This window comes from Trachymyrmex septentrionalis, unplaced genomic scaffold (genome assembly GCF_001594115.1).
Source record: "Trachymyrmex septentrionalis isolate Tsep2-gDNA-1 unplaced genomic scaffold, Tsep1.0 scaffold62, whole genome shotgun sequence".
In the NCBI taxonomy this organism is placed as follows: domain Eukaryota; kingdom Metazoa; phylum Arthropoda; class Insecta; order Hymenoptera; family Formicidae; genus Trachymyrmex; species Trachymyrmex septentrionalis.
In genome coordinates this window covers 4,325,770-4,345,220 of record NW_017305800.1, presented here as the reverse complement: position 1 = coordinate 4,345,220, position 19,451 = coordinate 4,325,770, and the positions used below count along the sequence as shown (strand labels likewise).

Genomic DNA, 19,451 nt, shown 5'->3' with positions numbered 1-19,451 from the left:
CAGTTTTTATATGTCAAGTCTCACGGACGATAAACTGTTTTTTTTGCGTCGAGAAAATTTTATCTGTCCGGCCAAATAGAACATTCCGCAAATAGCGAGTTTGTGTTTTGTTGCACGTACTACATATCTACAGCAAGTAGATTACTGTGATGTACATTAGTTTCGCGGACTCTTGCATCTCATAGAGCAGGAAATCGTGCCTTCGTCAGCGGTCGGATTGCGACGCCTAGACAAGCCCGATCGTTTACAAAGATTGACTACTGTTGCAACATAGGGTGAAATAACATTCGACGATAACAAAAACGGACAGTGATAGATGACGCAAACGCCCGATGACGCTGTACAGTTTATCCAGTGTATTTCTTCCCGCCGACGAAATGCAAATGGCATCGATAATTAACGTGTTCATTATGCAAATTGATATTTTCAAAAACAACCAAACTGAAACGTCACGACAACGATTGTGACCAATCAGATTCCGCTTGCGTTCGGTTTTACCTGAAAAGCCATGTGTGTGTAATGATCTTTTTTTACGTAATTCTATTTTAAATGGCATCCCTATAGGCATGTGTGCGGATTGAAGTGACGGATAGAAATGTTTCGCTAACGATCAGCGAACGTGACTGCGCGAGTCTGTCTCATCTCTCTCCATCTATAGAGATTATTCGAGATTTGTCAGGGGAACTGGCGTCGATCTGTTCAGATCCACCTAATTTCCTTCGAGCTTAAATCTTCGTAGAACGGAAATAGTTTATCGCTTGGATCGTCCCGTCCGATCGCGTCTCTGCTTTCTAATTTACACGGAGACCTGTCCGATCGTTCATGGAGATTGACTACTGGCGAAATTAGAAATCGCCTCCCGTATCGCTGAACGAAAAACTTTCAATAAAAAGCCTTATGGCAATACGAAAAAAAGTCACAAAGTGTTGTATAGTAACTTGTGTCAGTTTAAAAACATTTTATACAGATATGTGGACCTTTTAATTAAAATAAAATGCGAAAATGATTCAAATGCCTGCGCGCGCACATTAATTCAAGTTAATCGAGTATGCTCAGTATTAAACGTTTAGTGTATCGATTCTGGCAGTCCTCACTAATTTCCTTGGTGCCTTTACAAGGGCACGGCAGAAGGGGAAGAATTTGTCGGTCGCGGAGCGCTTACGTAAATTACCAGGGAGTACTCGCGAGAGAATATTCTCCGTGTCAAGGCGCTTTAGCCCACCATTAGGCTGTTAATGTCCGTGACACGCGCAGAATTAGCACCCCAATGGCGAATTATGCAGGATTTATAACGGAAGTGGTATAATGGAAGTCAGGCCAGGCTGTTTGCTATTACGAAGTAACGTTACTATGAAAAATGTGACGTTACGAAGATACTAGAATGAAATAATACTGATTGTTTTTGCAAAATACATAATACCCAGCTGTAAAATAATAATTAAAGGCTCTACTAATTACACGTTTAATCCTTCTGTCAATGCATAATTTTTCATCTTTTCACTACTGTATTTCACAAGGATCCCATTAAAACTGTAAAAGTGAAAACGGGACGAAATTTATGCAAAACTATTCTCTATTGTTCAAAGAGTGGAGCGTTTTGAAGCGTCACAACAAAAATATACAAATTTTTACCATCTAGAATATACAGGTGCCCACGTATCCATTCACAGACGGTAGAGTTCATGCAGAAATCGCCGTAAAACTTGATTTCCATCATTTTGCACAAATGTTAGAGAAATCAACGAATAGCCTGTATTGCAGCAATTGGAGGCGCAGATCGGCACGATCGATGAAAACACAATTACGAGATTACAGGAGAAGGAGAGGTCGAATTCATTCGCGGTTTCCTCAATCTTTCCCTACCTCGTGATGTGATTTCCTTTCAATTATGTTTCGAGCGCTTAGCATAATTATTTAGAATAGGATTTCGGAAAAACAGCTAGAGGAGATAGCGAACGTTGAAAGCATGCAGCACGTGTAAAAAAATGATAATAAATGATTCGAATTGACGAGGGCACTCGATCGTAGTAAATAAATCGAGCAATTTCCGGAAAATCCCCTTCGTGAGAGTCCTCACGTGCGCACCTGCGGCCAACTTCAGTCCGCCTGTCAGTCGCTCCCCGTAGGCTATAACTATTAAATCAAAGAATTAATTATAACCCTAATCTCATTTCGTAAATAGGTTTGGGCGCGTTGCCAAATTGCTTAATCAATTGCTTCTAGCGGCAAGTAATAATTATATAACATCATAATTATATAACACAAAGTCATGTCAGTGAATCAAAGCGTGCCAGACAGATTGGCATGCTCTAAAGAAAAATGTTTCTATAATTATATTATATATAGTACATCATACGATTAAAACAGATGAAGAGAGTTTTTTACTAAAAGCTAACTATTGCACAAAATCTGACAGACTTCGTATTTTTATGCCGTATCATTTAGAGATTTTTTCATACTATATTAAATTTTCATATTTTTAAAAGCAGCTTTTTTAAATAATAAAAATAAATACACATATGTTTACAATTTTATACTCAAACGTAATTAATGCCTTTTCGAAAGAATTTATTAAATAAAACTACATTAGAATAATAGTTTTAATCAGGTACACTTACGGTGTACAAATTATTTATAACTACCAAAGTAGATGCGATAATTTAGATGAAATAATCTTTCAGCGATCTCTTTAAGTCTAAAAATATCTTAAAAAAAAAAAAACTTTTTTACTACGACATACGAAGTAGAAGTAAATTTGTGGTTCTGACGACAACCTTAACGTTTTCCATTAATATTTGTTTCAGATGGAGGTGTGGTGGGTGGTTCGAGAGCAGGACCAGTGGTGACTCCACATACGCTGGAACTGACACTACGTGGTAGGGTTTTGCTGCAGCTCGCACCGCCGGAAACTGCTCGAGCGTACCTGCCACCAGAGTATCGACCCGGCCGCGTATATTCGGACACGGATTCGGAAAAAGTACGTCATATTCAGCACGGTACTTAATGACGCGTCATTAATCCAATAACGGATTGCACTCTGACCCCGATCGCGACGTCCGTCACTCGAAAGACTTTAAAATGGGTATTCCCATATGTTTGGTACACACCTGCTTCTCTATCACGTGATTGCAGCTTAGATTTTTTAACGGTGTACTTCAAGATTAATTTCCTTCGCATCTTCCACAAATTCTCTCTCTTTTTGATCGATCTACTTACGAAGCCTATTATTGCCCTTTATGAAATGTTTGGACGAGTTTCCGAATGTTCAATCACATAATGCGATATTATACTGGCGTGAGTAAACATTCGAAACAGAGTCGAGTGATTTGGGCGTTGTGAAACAGATGAGGATCAAGAAACGGCGTAATAAATAAAACGTGTTTATTAGGAACATTTACATTTCTCCAATCATTCAATTACACATACGCGTAAATATAAATGATGGTAGTATTTACGGAAGGGCGAGGCCGATGGCACATAATTGAAAGAGTATCGTGGATGGAGAATTATTAACGCGTCCTATTAAAATCCTTTCAGCATGAAGAGGATTAAGCCGCCGTAGCCGTCCTTTGACGGCTCGACGACTTTTTATTTGCTCGACTTCCGCCGTTTCAGTGCAGGGTGAATTTTTAACGAATCCACCACCGCCTCGTGGCTAACCGTTTCGAAGAACTCGAAGAACGAAGAGAGATACAACAAAGGCTGAAGCCGATTTTTGTGTTCAGCAAAATCCTAGCGCCCATTCTATGGTCTCTCTCGCATTCTTTTTTTTCCGGCACGTCCGTCGGATTTTCTCGCTCTCTCGTTCACCCTCCATCCCTCAACGGTGATCCCCTTCGCTCTCCTTTAGCGCTATCCTTTCTTCTCTTGATGACCGGACGGAGTCCCGTTTCAACTGCGCGTACAGACCGGTGTTTATCTCCTGCAGATTAAAGGAAGAACAAACGACGCGTACGATAAATAAACTTTGGCGTATCGTTCTTTTATATCGTCAATTCCGAAAGCTCTATCTCACTCTCGCTCCTAACGAAGAGATAAGACCTCGCGGAAAGCACGTAATCTTGATTACCCTGCTGCATTCGTATCGCTCGTTAAACATGCAAAAAGACACGCGTTTATACGTTATTTACGCGAAAAATGTAACTATTGAAATAGAAATAAAACTCGTGATGTTTATGAGATAGTAAATATAATGTTTATACAGAATTATACGACGGAAGTGAATAAAACCAGTGAGGAAAGAACAAAAGATAGGAAATATGATTTTACGATTCAATATTCTACAGTTTGAAATATCCGTCGTGAAAAATCGTGAAAAACTTAGATAGCTTCCATTTTATAAGCACACCAATGTGTACATTTATCGATGTCCAAAAAGAAATAGCACGATAGTTTATTGACGAAAGATATAATGTGAACAAAACTAAAAGTGGAGAGAAGCAATTCAACATACTGAAAGAATTCTTAACTTTTGCGTTTTATATATTTTATTACTCTAAAATCTCCATGAGATTCGAAAGTAGAAGTAAGAAAATATTCTCGAAGTTGGACAATGAGTATTTCTCCTTCCATGCGAAATTACGATACGGACCAATATTAATTATCTCGATAGCGCGATATCGATTAAATGCAAAATACGGAGTTCTTTCAATAAAACTCGTTAGAATATAATATTTCAATCTGTTTTCTCTCTGTCACATAAACCAGCATCAAGATGCAATATTCAGTTTCAATCAAATAAAGTACTGATGTATTTCCATCAACGATACTTTGAAACGTATCAAAAAATAAATTTCGATTTGTAGCAACAGGATTTTAACGAAGGAGGAAAATTGCTTCACTGCACACAGCAAAAAGTATGATAATTTTTACTCCTACGTCGGAAATAATTACCACTTTATCAGTAATTTAGTAGAGACGACCGTTTTGTTCGGGACAATCGCAATGAGAAAGTACGAAAGAGTCGTAATAAGAAAGTACGAAAGAGTCGTTCTTTTTACAATCTATTTTTTTAATATTACATGGAAAAAAGTAATAGTGATTCATTAACTTTTCTGTAATCTGTTTCAATTCTACGATTTTTAATTATGCATTTGAACTTGAAAGAGAACGATATTTTATAGTTTACACTGCAATGTGAAATAATAAAAAACTTAGAGAGAATCATAATTAAAGATAATTATATTACATAATTTAATTGCATGGAATTAAACATATATATTCTCACGTTTTGTGTAACTTTTTATCTTCCACAAAGCACTAACATGCGTAAAGTGTCAAAAAAATATTTCAATCAAAATTTGTCGAAGAATTAACCTTTAAAACGATTTTTCGCTTCAGTTATAAATACTTTTGATCTGAAACATCCTAAATTCATCACTGATAACAGAGTTCTATGCACTTCTTGGCATTTACGTCACGATTCTACTTTTCCGGAAAGCATGACGTCCCACCGGTGGTGGCTGCAGCATCATGGTACACAACGACGATTACCTGGGCGACATAAAGCCAGCACGAAAAAGCACTCGACTTTTCGGCGATTGTCGCTCTTACATTTTTCACCGCGTGACACAATGCACAAGCGAGCTGTTAGAATGATCTCTGTGACATGGTGAGAGTAGCGCACAGGTGCTATAACTTTATGTGCTATAACATCGTTCCTTTCCTTCCGTGTAAATAAATGAGAAAGCTCGAAGCCAATGTAGAAATTCATAAAAGAGTTCATAAAGATCTTGCTTTTCTGACGTTTAATTATAAATGCTGACAAATAACCTTGCGCTGCTAAATAAAATAAAATAGCAAAAAGTAATTAAAAGGGAGAAAAATGAGAGAAAAATGTCAGGTTATAAGGAATTATTTATATCGACTACTATTATTATCGCTTATTATTTTTTTCAAGCATTCAATGTGGAAGGTATCGAATAATATCGATGCTTATTTTTCAAGCATCGAAGATGCGAAGTCTGCATAGTCGATATTTTCTACTACTATCGATGAAAATATTGGACGACATTGTTTTTTCAACAAATAAAAATGTCGATAACTAATACTTTCTCGAATCTACAAAATCCTTCTAGACGTGTTTAGATGCGCATGTGTATACATGTTCTCTGGCGGAAATAAGAAAAATCCGATTATTGCATCCCCTTTAGATAGAAACAGACTCAGCTTTCAAGATTGATGTATACTTCTCAACAGACAGAGTTTACCCGATACAAAAATTGTTCCTGAGAGGTGCTGTAGCTCTTTTTTAGATAATACAGCTTTTTTATTTATTAATCTAATGCTAAACATCACTCATGATGAGAAACATCTCAAAATTTATCGCAAGCTCAACAGAAATAATATTTCTTTTTATACGCCTAACTAGTCATTCTTTTTATTACAAATTAAATGATATAATCTTTCGTACGCGCATAATAATAAAATGCATAGCAAGTTTAAAATTTAGTAGGAATATGTCTAAGTATTTAACATTGCTAATTATACAGGATGTCCCAGATTTATCACATCAGTTATTATAGAACATCAGTTAATAGTAGATTTCTGAGAGCATTTTGAAACGAAAATTCTAACATTAAAATGTCGAGGTTACAATAGTTTTTAAATGAGAAAAGTTCAACTAATTAAACTGTCCAGAATTTGTGCGTTCAAGTATAACACATCGCGTAATAATGAAAGATATGCAAAATTATATTGTATTAATATAAAAAATAAAATTCTTTAAAAACACCTTCACTGTTATACTATATCTAAGCGCGCAAATTCAGGATAGTGATCAGTGAATTTTAAGTAATTTTTCTTTTCATTTAAAAACTGTTACAGCTAACACACACATTTAAGCATTAAGATTTTCATCTTGAAATGATATCAAAAATTTATACCATTAAGTGTTATAGTAAATCTGGGACAAAAGAGAATTTGTGTAAATAGCTTGTAATATAATGAAAATCCTAAATACAATTGCGCTGATATTATTTAATTGCTATTATTGCATTTTTAGATCAAGGTTTAATGTACTTTTATAATTAATCACATTTAATGTTTAATGTGTTTAATAAAGATTAATCTCATTTTCATTTCAGATGTGGATGTATTCTTTAGGTAGGGCATTATTGGACACGACTCCCAGAGCAACGGCGTTAACGGGGACCGTTTCCGTTTCACCCTCTTCCGCTTTGCAATCAGTGTTGGCTGCCATGACGGAGCCTGATCCTCGTAGACGTGCCTCCTTGATGAATTTACTCGACGTAAGTTCTTAAATTTTAATGAAATTCTTCCAGAATGTCCTCCATCCTAAGAGTCTCTTTTCCTCGTTGTACTTCCATCAATTTCCATCAATCTTCTCAAGATTTACCATATGTAATATAATGCATTATATAATATGTATAAACATATTTATTTAATGCGTTTTTTCTCGTACTTTTCAAAAGACTGTCGCATGTTTCATTCATCATCAGGACAACACTCATATGCGCACACATGTAAGCTTCGCGTTACATAACTGGCGAACATTGTGCGAAGCGTACAATCTGCTAATAAAAGGCCGAGACTTTTTTGCCGATTTTGCCACGGGGTACGGACAGATAGCTCAAAATTCCAAAGTTCATTGTGTGCTATCGTCGGTTCGAAATAAATCAGCCGGTATCGTTTAAAGTGACTCTTCAGCGTTCGATATTTTAGCCTGCGCTCCTCTGCTGTGCAACAACGCATCATTTTCCATACGTATCTATCGCAAAACAGTTTTCGGTTCAAGTTTCATCATTCAGTTAGTAGTTGTCCGATATGTCTGCAGACAGATAAACATATGTTTATCATTGATGCCGACGATATTCAACGATAATGTATATTTTAATCTTTCTTGTTTATATTATATTTACGATTCAATTTGATATATCCTGTTATTTTTTCCTGTTATATTTTATTTCATGGATAAAACCAGGTGTTATAATTGCGATATATCTTATAATCGCAGAAAATACATTCCAAAAATAATATTATACTCGTATAATAACATACTTTAAATAATCGATGTATGATTCTATATTGCTGTATTAAATTAAATGTTTTAACCTTTAAACACTTTTTTAATATGGTACATCCGGTTTTTTTCTAATGCTTTTCCAATACTTTTCCTATTGCTTATAACTGTTTTATTAATAAAGATACATATATGTGCTTATAGTATCGCTATATGTTTTTCAAAAAATGTCTCGCGTTTTGATTTGAAAAATGTTTTTACAATATGCGCATTTTTATGAAAGTTACAAATCGAATTGGATTGTATATGCCATACAACAGTGTATTGTCCCCATTTGTTGTGGCGTTTAAGAATTAATGAGTACACATCAAAGAAATTGTCATTGTAGACAACTATGATCACGGATCACAAATACATTCAACGTGTTTCACCGCAACTTGAATTTTGATAATCCGCGAATTAACAATATTTAATCCCAAGCAATATTGCAGTACATGACGAAATTAATTTCCACATCAGTATGAATGGTGAGTAATTCGACGTCGCGAATGTATTCATATGAGGAGCTACGTCGGACTATAGAATTAGGTACAAACATATGAGGAATGCGTAGCGCGTATCAAGAAAGACCAGGTCGTCTCTATGATGAGAATAATAAAGCAATTTGTCGCTAATAACACGCGACATTACGTGACGATGAAATTTTGAGATGCAACGTATCAGAGAAACTTGATCTTTAGCTTGTAACTGCGCGGACTAGATATTATATTATAGTAAACGTGTACACGTGTCTAATCTTCATGTGTAGAGTCCATGTATCTGATCATAGACATGCATCTATTATGTAGATCGTAATTACAAGAGTCAGGTATTTTATGTAGTGTTCTACATAAAATATGCCTGACTCTTGCAATGGAAATCATGAGAAAAATGCATAGGAATAATGTTTCATTCCTATGAATTTTTCTCATGACTTCCGTTTTATACTATGATCATCTAAATTACGATTCACAGAAAACAAAGAACAGATATTGTATAACAATAAGTAATATCATCGTTAGAAATGTAAAAATAGTGTATTGAGTATTACACGTATTTTCCGTTTAAACAGCAAAGCTATCGCGTAAGTATATTTTTCTTTATCGCCTAATGAACTGTTAGAAATTCACACACACACACACACACAATTCGATAAAAAAATCGAATCGAATAATCAATTTTATTAAAACAAATTTGCTTTTTCGCGATAAGTATATTAAAAAGAGAATTTAGTTATACTTAGTTTATGTCTAACTTTGATAATATTCATGTAGGATTAATCGATAGACCACATAGACTTAATCATAGCCACACGACACCATGCGGCCCTTGAGTATCCGCCGTCGGCTTGCATGAAAGCTCGCTTTAATTGAATCACCTATCACGGACAGAGCGAGCAGGCTGCACGTGCAGCATTTGTACGTCGAGACGACATCCGAGGTACAAGCAGGCAGCGATGATTTGCGTGACAAGGAATAGTGACGTGAGATGTCGCATTGCAATAATGAATATACGTGTCTCTAAGTGAAACCCGAAGAATGAGCGAGTCAGAAATAATATTTACTATCTGATTGAATACCACATTGTGAAATTTAATTAACTATACGAAGCAAAAGAGAACTGTTCATAATTATGTATCGAGATTACGCCGAGATAGTTAACGTGTGCTTAATTTATAATAGGTAGTAGCTCAATTATAACTGTTGCAAGTTTAATATTATTTAAAACTTTGTTTTAATAAAATATTAATTTAAGACTCCTTCAAGATATTTAATGCCGTCAATTACAAAGTTGTGTAAATCGAGTTTAATTAAATTCCATTACGTTCTCTTCTTTTCAAGGAATAAGAAACTCTTAATTTGAAAAAAAATGTATCATAAGGAAAAAACGTAGAACAGTATGTCTCAAAATATCTTATTATTATACACACATATACATATATAGTTTATATATATATATATATATTATATATATATATTATATATATATACATATGATATGTAAGTCTTAATACAAACTGAAAGCCAATTGATTGAATGGATATACTTCGCTCCCAACAATTGCCAACCGCATATAATAGATCGATGAGTTGTGGTACAACACATTCAAAGTATGTCACGTAGAAAAGATAATGAAAATGATGTATGTGATGGAAAATATTTTACATTGTTGTAAAAAATGTGTCATTTAATTTACAATCGCACGCTCCACGTATGACATTTCAAAAAAATATATACATACATTCTCTTTATAATATTAATTTAGAAATAATATATACTTATCTCTTTATAATATTAATTTATAACCTAATGGTATTTCCAACTGTTGGTTATGTGTTCATTATAATTTAATTATTTGAGTAAATAAATTTTGTATACAATGCGGGGGATTGTGTATAGAATATAAATACGTTATTATAGGTGCAATATATTGCATCGAATTAATTTCTGCTGACTGTCGGTATACTCTACTCATGTAATAAACAAAATAAGATTAATATTAATTGCAACTCCCGTTTCTCTTATTCACATTTAAAATTAAAATGTATTTTCCAGGTGCGATGTCGACATAAAAATTTTCCATTACGCAGTTTTATTGTTAACGCCGAGAGGATTTAACGAGGGGAAATAATGCATACGGACGATTTCTACCTATTCATCATCGGATTTTCAACGACATTATACAGATGCAAATGGCAAGATGAAATTTAATCGTGGGCGATGGACTCGCGCGACACCCCCGCATATGATTAAATTATTTTGATCAGACAGCAAACAGACGGGCGATGCAGATTTCTCCTACGTGTAAATATTAGGGCGAACAGATAGTATGACAGAGGATGCGGTTGCACGTTGCAACATTACGAGAACGCGTCACATATTTTCGTTCACAAACATGCAAACGTATCACGCGCGATCCTTTCGAAATGTTTCAATTATTATAATCTTGGAACACGTATAAACCTGAGGGGTAAAAGGAAAAGAACCAATTTCGTTTTTTCCTTACTTTTTTATAGAAAACTTGGCACAAGAAAGGAAAGAAAATTTCTCATCTTTAATTTGTAAATGAAACTTTCGTGCGAGAATGACCGTAATATTGTTCGACTTTTAACACATCGATATCAGAAATTAATTAAAAAATATACGCTCAGATTTTATAATAGGCTCAAGTGAATATAACGGTGTGTCGAATTAAAACGAAGATAAAACGAGATCCATCGTATAATAGAGCTACCGATAAATTTGTGAGAGCCAAATGGCGGATTCAAATCTCGTTCTTAAGAGATTATTTCATGCAAGAAGGGGACACATAATTAGATGACCGAGACATTGCAAGAAATAAAATTCGTAAACCGGTTCGCATACATCCTGTGGATCTTTCAAGGGTTTAACGTGCCTCGAATGGCACGACGAGCGGTCTGGAACGCGAAATTGCATACGAGGGTGGTGGGCTACATACATATATGTACCTACGATAATTTCACCGAGCTTGATGATTAACGGGTGGCAATCTCAAAAACGCGGCGACCGTTATCGCGCGCGAAGCGCTTCGAAGGACGAAGCGACCGTAATAAGTCGTCCATCTCGGACCGCGATAATTCTGCAAGTGCACCCCCGATAATCCCCGAAATTGATGAAATCAACTGGCGGGGAGGCGGAAAGACGAGGGCACACGGCATGCGGCGTAATACGGAACCATAGTTTCTACGAGGAATCCTCGGCGGCCAATAAATTATCCGCTCGAGTACCTACTTTACTCGGTTGTATCTATCAGCGCGGATAAAGCAAGTTTGTGGCTGAACACAATGGGGTTAAGACGAGTGCCTATCTGACTTCGCAGAAAACGGTGGATGCCAATCATGGCACGAATTGATAGTCAGCGGTGCACTATTTGCCGTTATTTGTTAAAAATAATCTACTATACGTCTATTACTCTTCCCGCACATTTTCGCTTATTTTTTGATGTCCCAGAAAATGTAACGAAACGGCACATCAATTTCAGGTCTCTGTCCACTGTCCTCATGCGTGAAAAATTTTCTATTGTACCTGAATAAGAGATCATCTTGATTCTATTAGTTTCAGAATATTTCCGCATTAAATTTTCTGACTAATTAATATATTCGTCTGAATTCCATTCTTAACTAAAAATTTTTATCACCAATTCATTATTTTTATCACCAACATTACATTTGATACTAAAAAAACTGACTTCTCATTTATTAAACAATGTGTAGAAGTAATTTCTTTATCGTTTTTTTAAACTTATTAAAAGTCTTCGTTCTCATTTATTAAAATTCTTCACAATTCTTCTCATAAACCAATTCTCATAAATTTAATAAAATTATCTATTTTACAATAAAAGCGTAAGAAGAAACACTTGAGCAATGAAAAACTACGAACGCGTATAATATATCATCCAATTGAAACTCATTACAACTATCCCAACTGATTAGAACTCTAATCGATTTTGAGTAACAAAACTGAAAGCTAGCATCACGATGAATAAAAAGCAACATTCTAATTAATAGCACACAGATAACGTTTTTAACAATAATAGTTTCATAAAATCTGAAAAAAGAATTATCTTACATGTAATACTTAAAATCTTTGTCTATACGTTTGCATTCATCATCATAGAGAACACAATGACGCGTTAATAGATATTAGCACTTCTCTCTCAGGATCTTAGCTTAGCAGAATCTATAGAATTACGACAACAACTATTGTCTTCTTAAGCTAATAGTTCGTCTACTGCGCGACGCGAAAGTTTCGAAACTAGATAATCGGCGCGCTGGGTAGCACGATAAACGCATCTGCACGATCACATTATGTCTACGATGATTACTACGAACTTTCAGATTTGCATGAACGTTTATCTAATATATATATATATTACGCTAATTAAGTAATTCTAAATTTAACGTTACAACACAATACTAATTATGCTAATTATTGACATAAAAAAGTTTGCGTATTACACATCTTTAATTTTGTATTTTTCAGAAACTCTCTAATTAAGAAAGATATTATGTTTTTCATAATACTAATCTATTGGATTACAACTCTCTTCTCTCTCTTTCTTTCTCTCACACAATTTTCGTTTTTATCGCGAATTATTTCTTGTTTCCTATATTAGACTCACAATAAGTAAAAGCCATTCACGCCATTAATAGACTTAACAATACTGCAATATCATGTTCTTACTTTGCAGGTAATATCCGAATATTGTCGGACACGTCTACAAGCGAGGCCCTTCACTCACATAGTGATGGAGATGTATCGAGAGGTTGTGAGATCGCCGCAATACACCGCGCGGAAACGAGCAATGCAGCTGAATGCCCTGTGTCCTACACGGAACATGGTTGAACAATTGAACCAACAGAAAATCTACGGGCATCATCATCATCATCCGCAACAGCAGCAGCAAGACTACGCCCAAGTTGTGAATGGTCAACCGCCATCTATTCAACATCAGACTCGTGTTGGGCAATATTTGTCGAATCAATTAGCCGTTCAGCAACGGCAGCAACAACAACACGATCAACGTCAGGCTAATCAATTTCGCTCGCTTCATCAGCAACAGGATTATGCACAGCAGCCACCAAAGGGTCAGCAGGATCATCGTAGTCATCATTACAATCACCAGCACGCGAAAGGGACGCATTTCAGGACACAATCGCGCAATTCCCAGTCACATCCCAATTTGACGAGCTTGTGCGATTCACAGCAGCAGCAGCAGCAGCAACAACAACAGCAACAACAACAGCAGCAGCAGCAGCAACAGCCATATCGGGATACTGCCCTCAGCAGTTACAGAGCGCACTTTCAATCGCAGTTGGATATCCAAAGCGGCAGCCGATCGATAGGACCAGCGACAACACGTCGGGTGCATCATCACTCGAGGACATACTCGCAGCCGGTTTATACGCGACTTCAACATACCAGGAGCAGTGGCAATCTGCCGACGACGACGAGCGCGATGGTCGACGGTAATCCCGACGGGAATGTTTACAACGACCCGATATACGCCCTGCCGGTTAAACCCTTCCTGAGCTCCCAGGATGTGCGAGTCAATGGATTGTCTGCGAAACCTCCTGCGATCTGTCATGGAGACGAGGTTTATGGTAGATCATCATCGATAAACAGGTACGCGCTGGATACCATTCGCGTACTTTAGAAAAATCAATCGATATCATTTGTTAATTTTATTTCTCACTAATTTATACAATCTATACCTACATTTATTATAATTGTTCAAGTCACGAATGTTAAATTCGTGATTTTGAGATGAAGCAATTTAATTTAATTTATTTTCATCATAAACGTTGAATCATGAAAATAGAGACAGAGATAGTCAATAGATTCTATATAATAGTTTTTCATTACAAATCAATTAATTTTGAATAAGTTTTCAGAAATGTTACGTTTGAACACAGATGTTTTCACGGCTTTAAATCCAGCTCAAACTCAAGAAAACAATTATAATCATTTCTAGTTTTAAATAATTTCATTAAAAAATAAAAATGATATAGTTTCTTTATATTTAAACCTTTGGCTATTATACGCCATTATAGTGACTTTTTGCTAACTCATTCCTTCGAAAAAAACGCCATTGCAGTGTTGCGTTTAACAAAAAAAACCAATTAGTGAGCTCAGTAATTCTTTAATATGATTGGTTTTTGCTTTTAGTTCTTCGCTGGATTTAAAAATAAGTGTAGGAAGCAATTATGTTAAAGAATCGCTGAACGCTCACTAATTGGTTTTCTCTATCGAACGCAGCCAGTGACTTTTCTATTAATGATCTTTTGGGATAAAACTAGATAACTATATAGAGCAATTCTTTTCTACACTTCGATATCTTCTTGTTAAATAAGAATGTCGTCAATTATTTTGATATTGTTGCATGATCGCAGTATACGAAAATATCTCGGTAGTCCTGAATATAAATACTTCCGACAGTCTCAAATTTTTCTCACGTACTCGTCAACAACAATGATAGTTGAACTCAGATACGGAAGAATATGTCGCTCTTTCACAAAATTGAGAATAATTAATTTTGTGTAAAGAAGAAATCGCGAATAGCAACGACACCAATAGCCGATAGCTTAATCACGGATTTGGCAAAGGGGGTGGTTCAATATGAGAGAAATTTGGAAAGTGAGAAAGACAGAGAATGCTGCAAAGATTACGTAGTATTTAATAATGGTAAAAATAACAAATATATTCCTATGTAAATCAACAGAATTCAATAGTCATAGACGATATTCAATATCGACGCGCGGTAAAAGACATGTGATATGTTGACGTTGTAATGTACACATTTCTCGTTCTCTCTCGTTCTCTCTCTCTCTCTCTCTCTCTCTCTATATATATATATATATATATATATATATATATATAATGTGTGTGTGTGTGTGTGTGTGTGTGTGTAATATATAATATAAACAAATATATGTATATATATTTGTTTCATCAATAGAAAGTATTTTTTATAGTCAAGATCAATGGAGCTGGATGGAAATTGAAAATAACGATATAATTTCATTCGAACTCAGCCAATTAATTTGTTCTACTTTATGCAATATGCTTTTCTCATTCTGAAACATTAAAAACTCTTCCGAAATAGGCATCCTTCAAATACCGGTCACTCCCAACCCGATGTAACTTCCCAACCAAATGAACGTCTTCACGAAGATACGTATGGACGAACGCCTCCGGGAAGAGTGCTTTTGCAAAGGCAACACTCGAACCCGCAACTGCCGAGTAGAATGCAAACTGACGAAGATTTTAAGCGATTGTCACAGCCGAGCGTAGCAACGACCGAATCTCGATGTGTTGACATTGCGCAAAAAGGACAGACGATACGGCAACAAAATTTAGCAACTACTATGAGACTGAGAGGACTGCAAGGACCCCCGAAACCACCTCGAATTATCACTACCTTAAGAAAAACCGCTCTCTCCGATTCGGAATGTAATAGCCACACAGAACCGCCAGCAAAGCCTCCCAGGTAAATTTCTCTCATTTCTTATATTATAATCAATTATCTGCATCAGTTTATCACAGTTTTAATCTATTAAATTTTTATCGCAATAAAAGGAAGAAGGAAGTAGATTGTTCATCAGAAAATTGAATTACATAATGCGTATTACTGATTATTAGAGAAAAAACGTTTAATCCCGATCCGATTTGCTATTTCGAATCGTTACAAACTATCTAAGCTAGCAGATAAAATTTTAATCAATAACCAATTTCATTTAGAGCAAGAAGAAAAGAAAAAGAAAAAAGAGTTTCTGATTGTTTCATTCTTTAATTAAACGTCCTTTTATTTATCTCTTCGGGAAAAGTCTCGTAAGTCTCAAAGTCATCTCTTTCTTAAAAAGATACTAATATATAACATTATGCACCGTACTTATATATTGCAAAAGCAAGTAAACTTACAGTTTTATATAACGATAATGTCGGATTATGGATAATCCACAAATTTTTACTTCTTTAAAATTTATTCTTTCTCTAGTAGAATTTCATTTGTTCGATTTTAGGACGAAAATAGACGTTTAGAGGCAATGAGGAGGCAAATAAGGACGCGAGAGAGACATGAAATAGTTTCGTGATCTTCTTGCGCGACCCGCATTATTAAGTTTTGCCTCCCAGTCGCATGTTCCTATTAATAAGCGCTTACGAGGGTTTACAGAGAGACGGTTCCAACAGAGAGACGCGTCAGAGACAATTTTCCTCTGATGCATCGTGCTTTTGAACAGTTCATTACAGTTTCCCAAGTAAAGAGCATATATCGAGTGATTTTGCATTGATCCGTATATAATAAGGAACATGTGATAACAGAGTAGAATAGCTATTTTCTTTCTCACTTTTACGCAGTCGTAGATCACGATAGACCGTCTTTCTTGGCGGAAATAAAAATCGGAACATAAGTTGAATGTAAAAAGTAGGACATCAGCCATTATCAATAAGATATCTGTTATCATTCTATTTTGTAACTCTAGCGAAAATAGAAGTTGAACGTATAAACTCGAATGTAAGGAGGAAGTAACAGAGGCGTAAATGAAATTTCTAAGAGGCGAAAATTGAAACAACATAACATAAAAGAAGCGTAAATGCCTCTTTTACGTTTCACAGTGTCAATTTTTTCGCCTTCTAGAACCTTTATTTACGCCTCTGTTACTTCCTCCTTACATTCGAGTTTATACGGTCAACTTCTATTTTCGCTAAGGTTACAAAATAGAATGAAACAGATATCTTATTGATAAAAAATGCCTGATGTCCTACTTTTTACTTGAGAAACTCAGGATACATTCAGAGCGCATAAAACCAGCTAGGTTGTTACAGCTGGTAATCGAATGCATGCTGATGGACTGCTCGACATCTATGCTGGTTGTGGAAAAATCGAAACACGGCGCGCGACGGTAACCTTTGACCTTTATGAGAGTTACAGAGCCCTAGATTTTATGACATTCAAACGGAAATCAAACAAAAGCACGTATACATAATTAAATAGAAATAATTAGTACAATTAATATTATTGTTGTAAAAATTATAATAAATCGAAGGCAATGTGGTTAAATTAAAATTGTTTTTGTTACAAAACACAATGTCCATTGTAAAATATTCACTGCACTGATTTTCAACTTTGACATTTAATCTTGAATGACACATATAACCCATAATCTTTAACCAATTAATCGTGATATTAATAATATTTCATAAAATATTAAGCGATGTTTTTTAATACAATCACATCGTATTTTTAAAAGTTTAACTAAATGTATATATATGTTTCTTATATTATTTTCACAAATCTTTGCTATTCTCTCCCATGAACATTACATTACTAATCGCAAAAATTAATTTTGGAAATTAATTTTGGCTCCAGGAAAACATGTGACCTTTTATCACGATAAGTTCTCGGTAGAAAGGATATAATATATGAAGAGAAGAGAAAGATAGGAAAAGTAGAAGACAAGGAGACATTTAGTAATGCCCTAAAAAAGCATCCGGAGTCTACTCCAGTTAAAGTTTAATTAAATTCAGCGAGAGTTCGTTAACATCGCTGTACATAACGTTCCATGTGATGTCTGTCTGTGAAATTTTGCTGTGGACGTTTCGGTTTGCTGCATAATTATGCGCATCGCGATCTCTTATGCCATAGGAAAAACTGCGCTTTACTCAATCTATATTAATCACATGACAGAAAAAAAGATAGGAAAAAATGAAATCGGCCTCTATAGCGCCAGCTCATCATATAGATAATTCTAATTTTTATACTGAAATATTTTACTGTGATAATTTGTTTTTTTTCTGTTACATCTTAAAAAAACTGTATAAAAATATTTTCAGAATCATGGTGAGGAACGGGCCAAGAGCTCGACGAGGAAAAGCAGTTCAAAGAGCACCATCGCGCTTGTACAGAACGGTGGGTGGACCCACCAGATGTTTCAATAAGGCGCAATGTGTTGGTCCTGAATTTGTAGTTCGTGCCAATCAACTCCCGAAAACATTATGCGTGGGACAAGTCAAGGTATGAAAATAAAAGTAAATAATTAAAAGCAAGACGTAAATAATTTTGAATTTTAACCTGCTTGATACACATCTTTCTTTCATTTTTAATTTTCCATTTATAATAGATTCTAAATTGTTAAAGTTATACCAAAAAAATATATCTTGTATACAAATTATATTTCTAATGAAAAACGAAATATATTTTTAATAGAAATATTTAAAATCTGCTTTTATCTCTATTCATTTTCTATGCATTAATTTAAAAAGAAACGATAGAGATATAAAGATATAATTTAAATAATTTATGAATCTGTAATAAATAAAAAATTAAATAGATGTCTTAATTATCAACGAACGCTTCACAAAATTCCGTGAAATATTAAAAAAAATTTCCGGTACCGGGAATCGAACCCGAGCCTCCTGGGTGAGAGCCAGGTATCCTAGCCACTAGACCATACCGGATGACGATGGTCGTACTCTAAATAATGATCATCATCCATAAAGAGATGATTATATTTTTAGAAAATGTAGTATTGTACATTATATTATCACAACATAATATTTAATATCTATTACTTTAGATGCTATTAATTTATTTTTTTTTTTATTACATTATATTATCATTTAATTTAATATTTATTAATATTTTAATTATTTAGAAAAAGAAGTCAATTTACATAATAAAAAACGTTAAATTTAAATAAAATTAATAAATAAAAAAAATAATATGATTGGAAACAAGACCGTCTATATAAATATTACAACTTTAAATACAAAGCGCCTTCCCGGTCCGAGTGTTAAGATGTTGAACTACTATCTAATATACATTCAATTAAATTGAATTAATATTTCAGAAATAAATAAGTTTATTACAGTTTTTTAAGATTCACACAATCAATCTGAAACAAATAATC

General features: G+C 34.8%; 1 protein-coding gene and 1 non-coding gene across 2 annotated transcripts in view; one reads left to right on the top strand and one right to left on the bottom strand.

The window, feature by feature from the left end:
• LOC108752897 overlaps positions 1–19,451 on the top strand; it is a 97,921-nt gene that overhangs the window by 62,595 nt on the left and 15,875 nt on the right. Inside the window, exons 3-7 of the mRNA XM_018494078.1 lie at positions 2,805–2,977; positions 7,086–7,250; positions 13,232–14,166; positions 15,647–16,030; positions 18,376–18,556. Of these exons, the coding sequence (XP_018349580.1) occupies positions 2,805–2,977; positions 7,086–7,250; positions 13,232–14,166; positions 15,647–16,030; positions 18,376–18,556 (1,838 nt within the window). The remainder of the gene's footprint in view (positions 1–2,804; positions 2,978–7,085; positions 7,251–13,231; positions 14,167–15,646; positions 16,031–18,375; positions 18,557–19,451) is intronic.
• On the bottom strand, positions 18,928–18,999 carry Trnae-cuc. Its single transcript has one exon. It is a non-coding gene; the product is annotated as a tRNA-Glu (tRNA).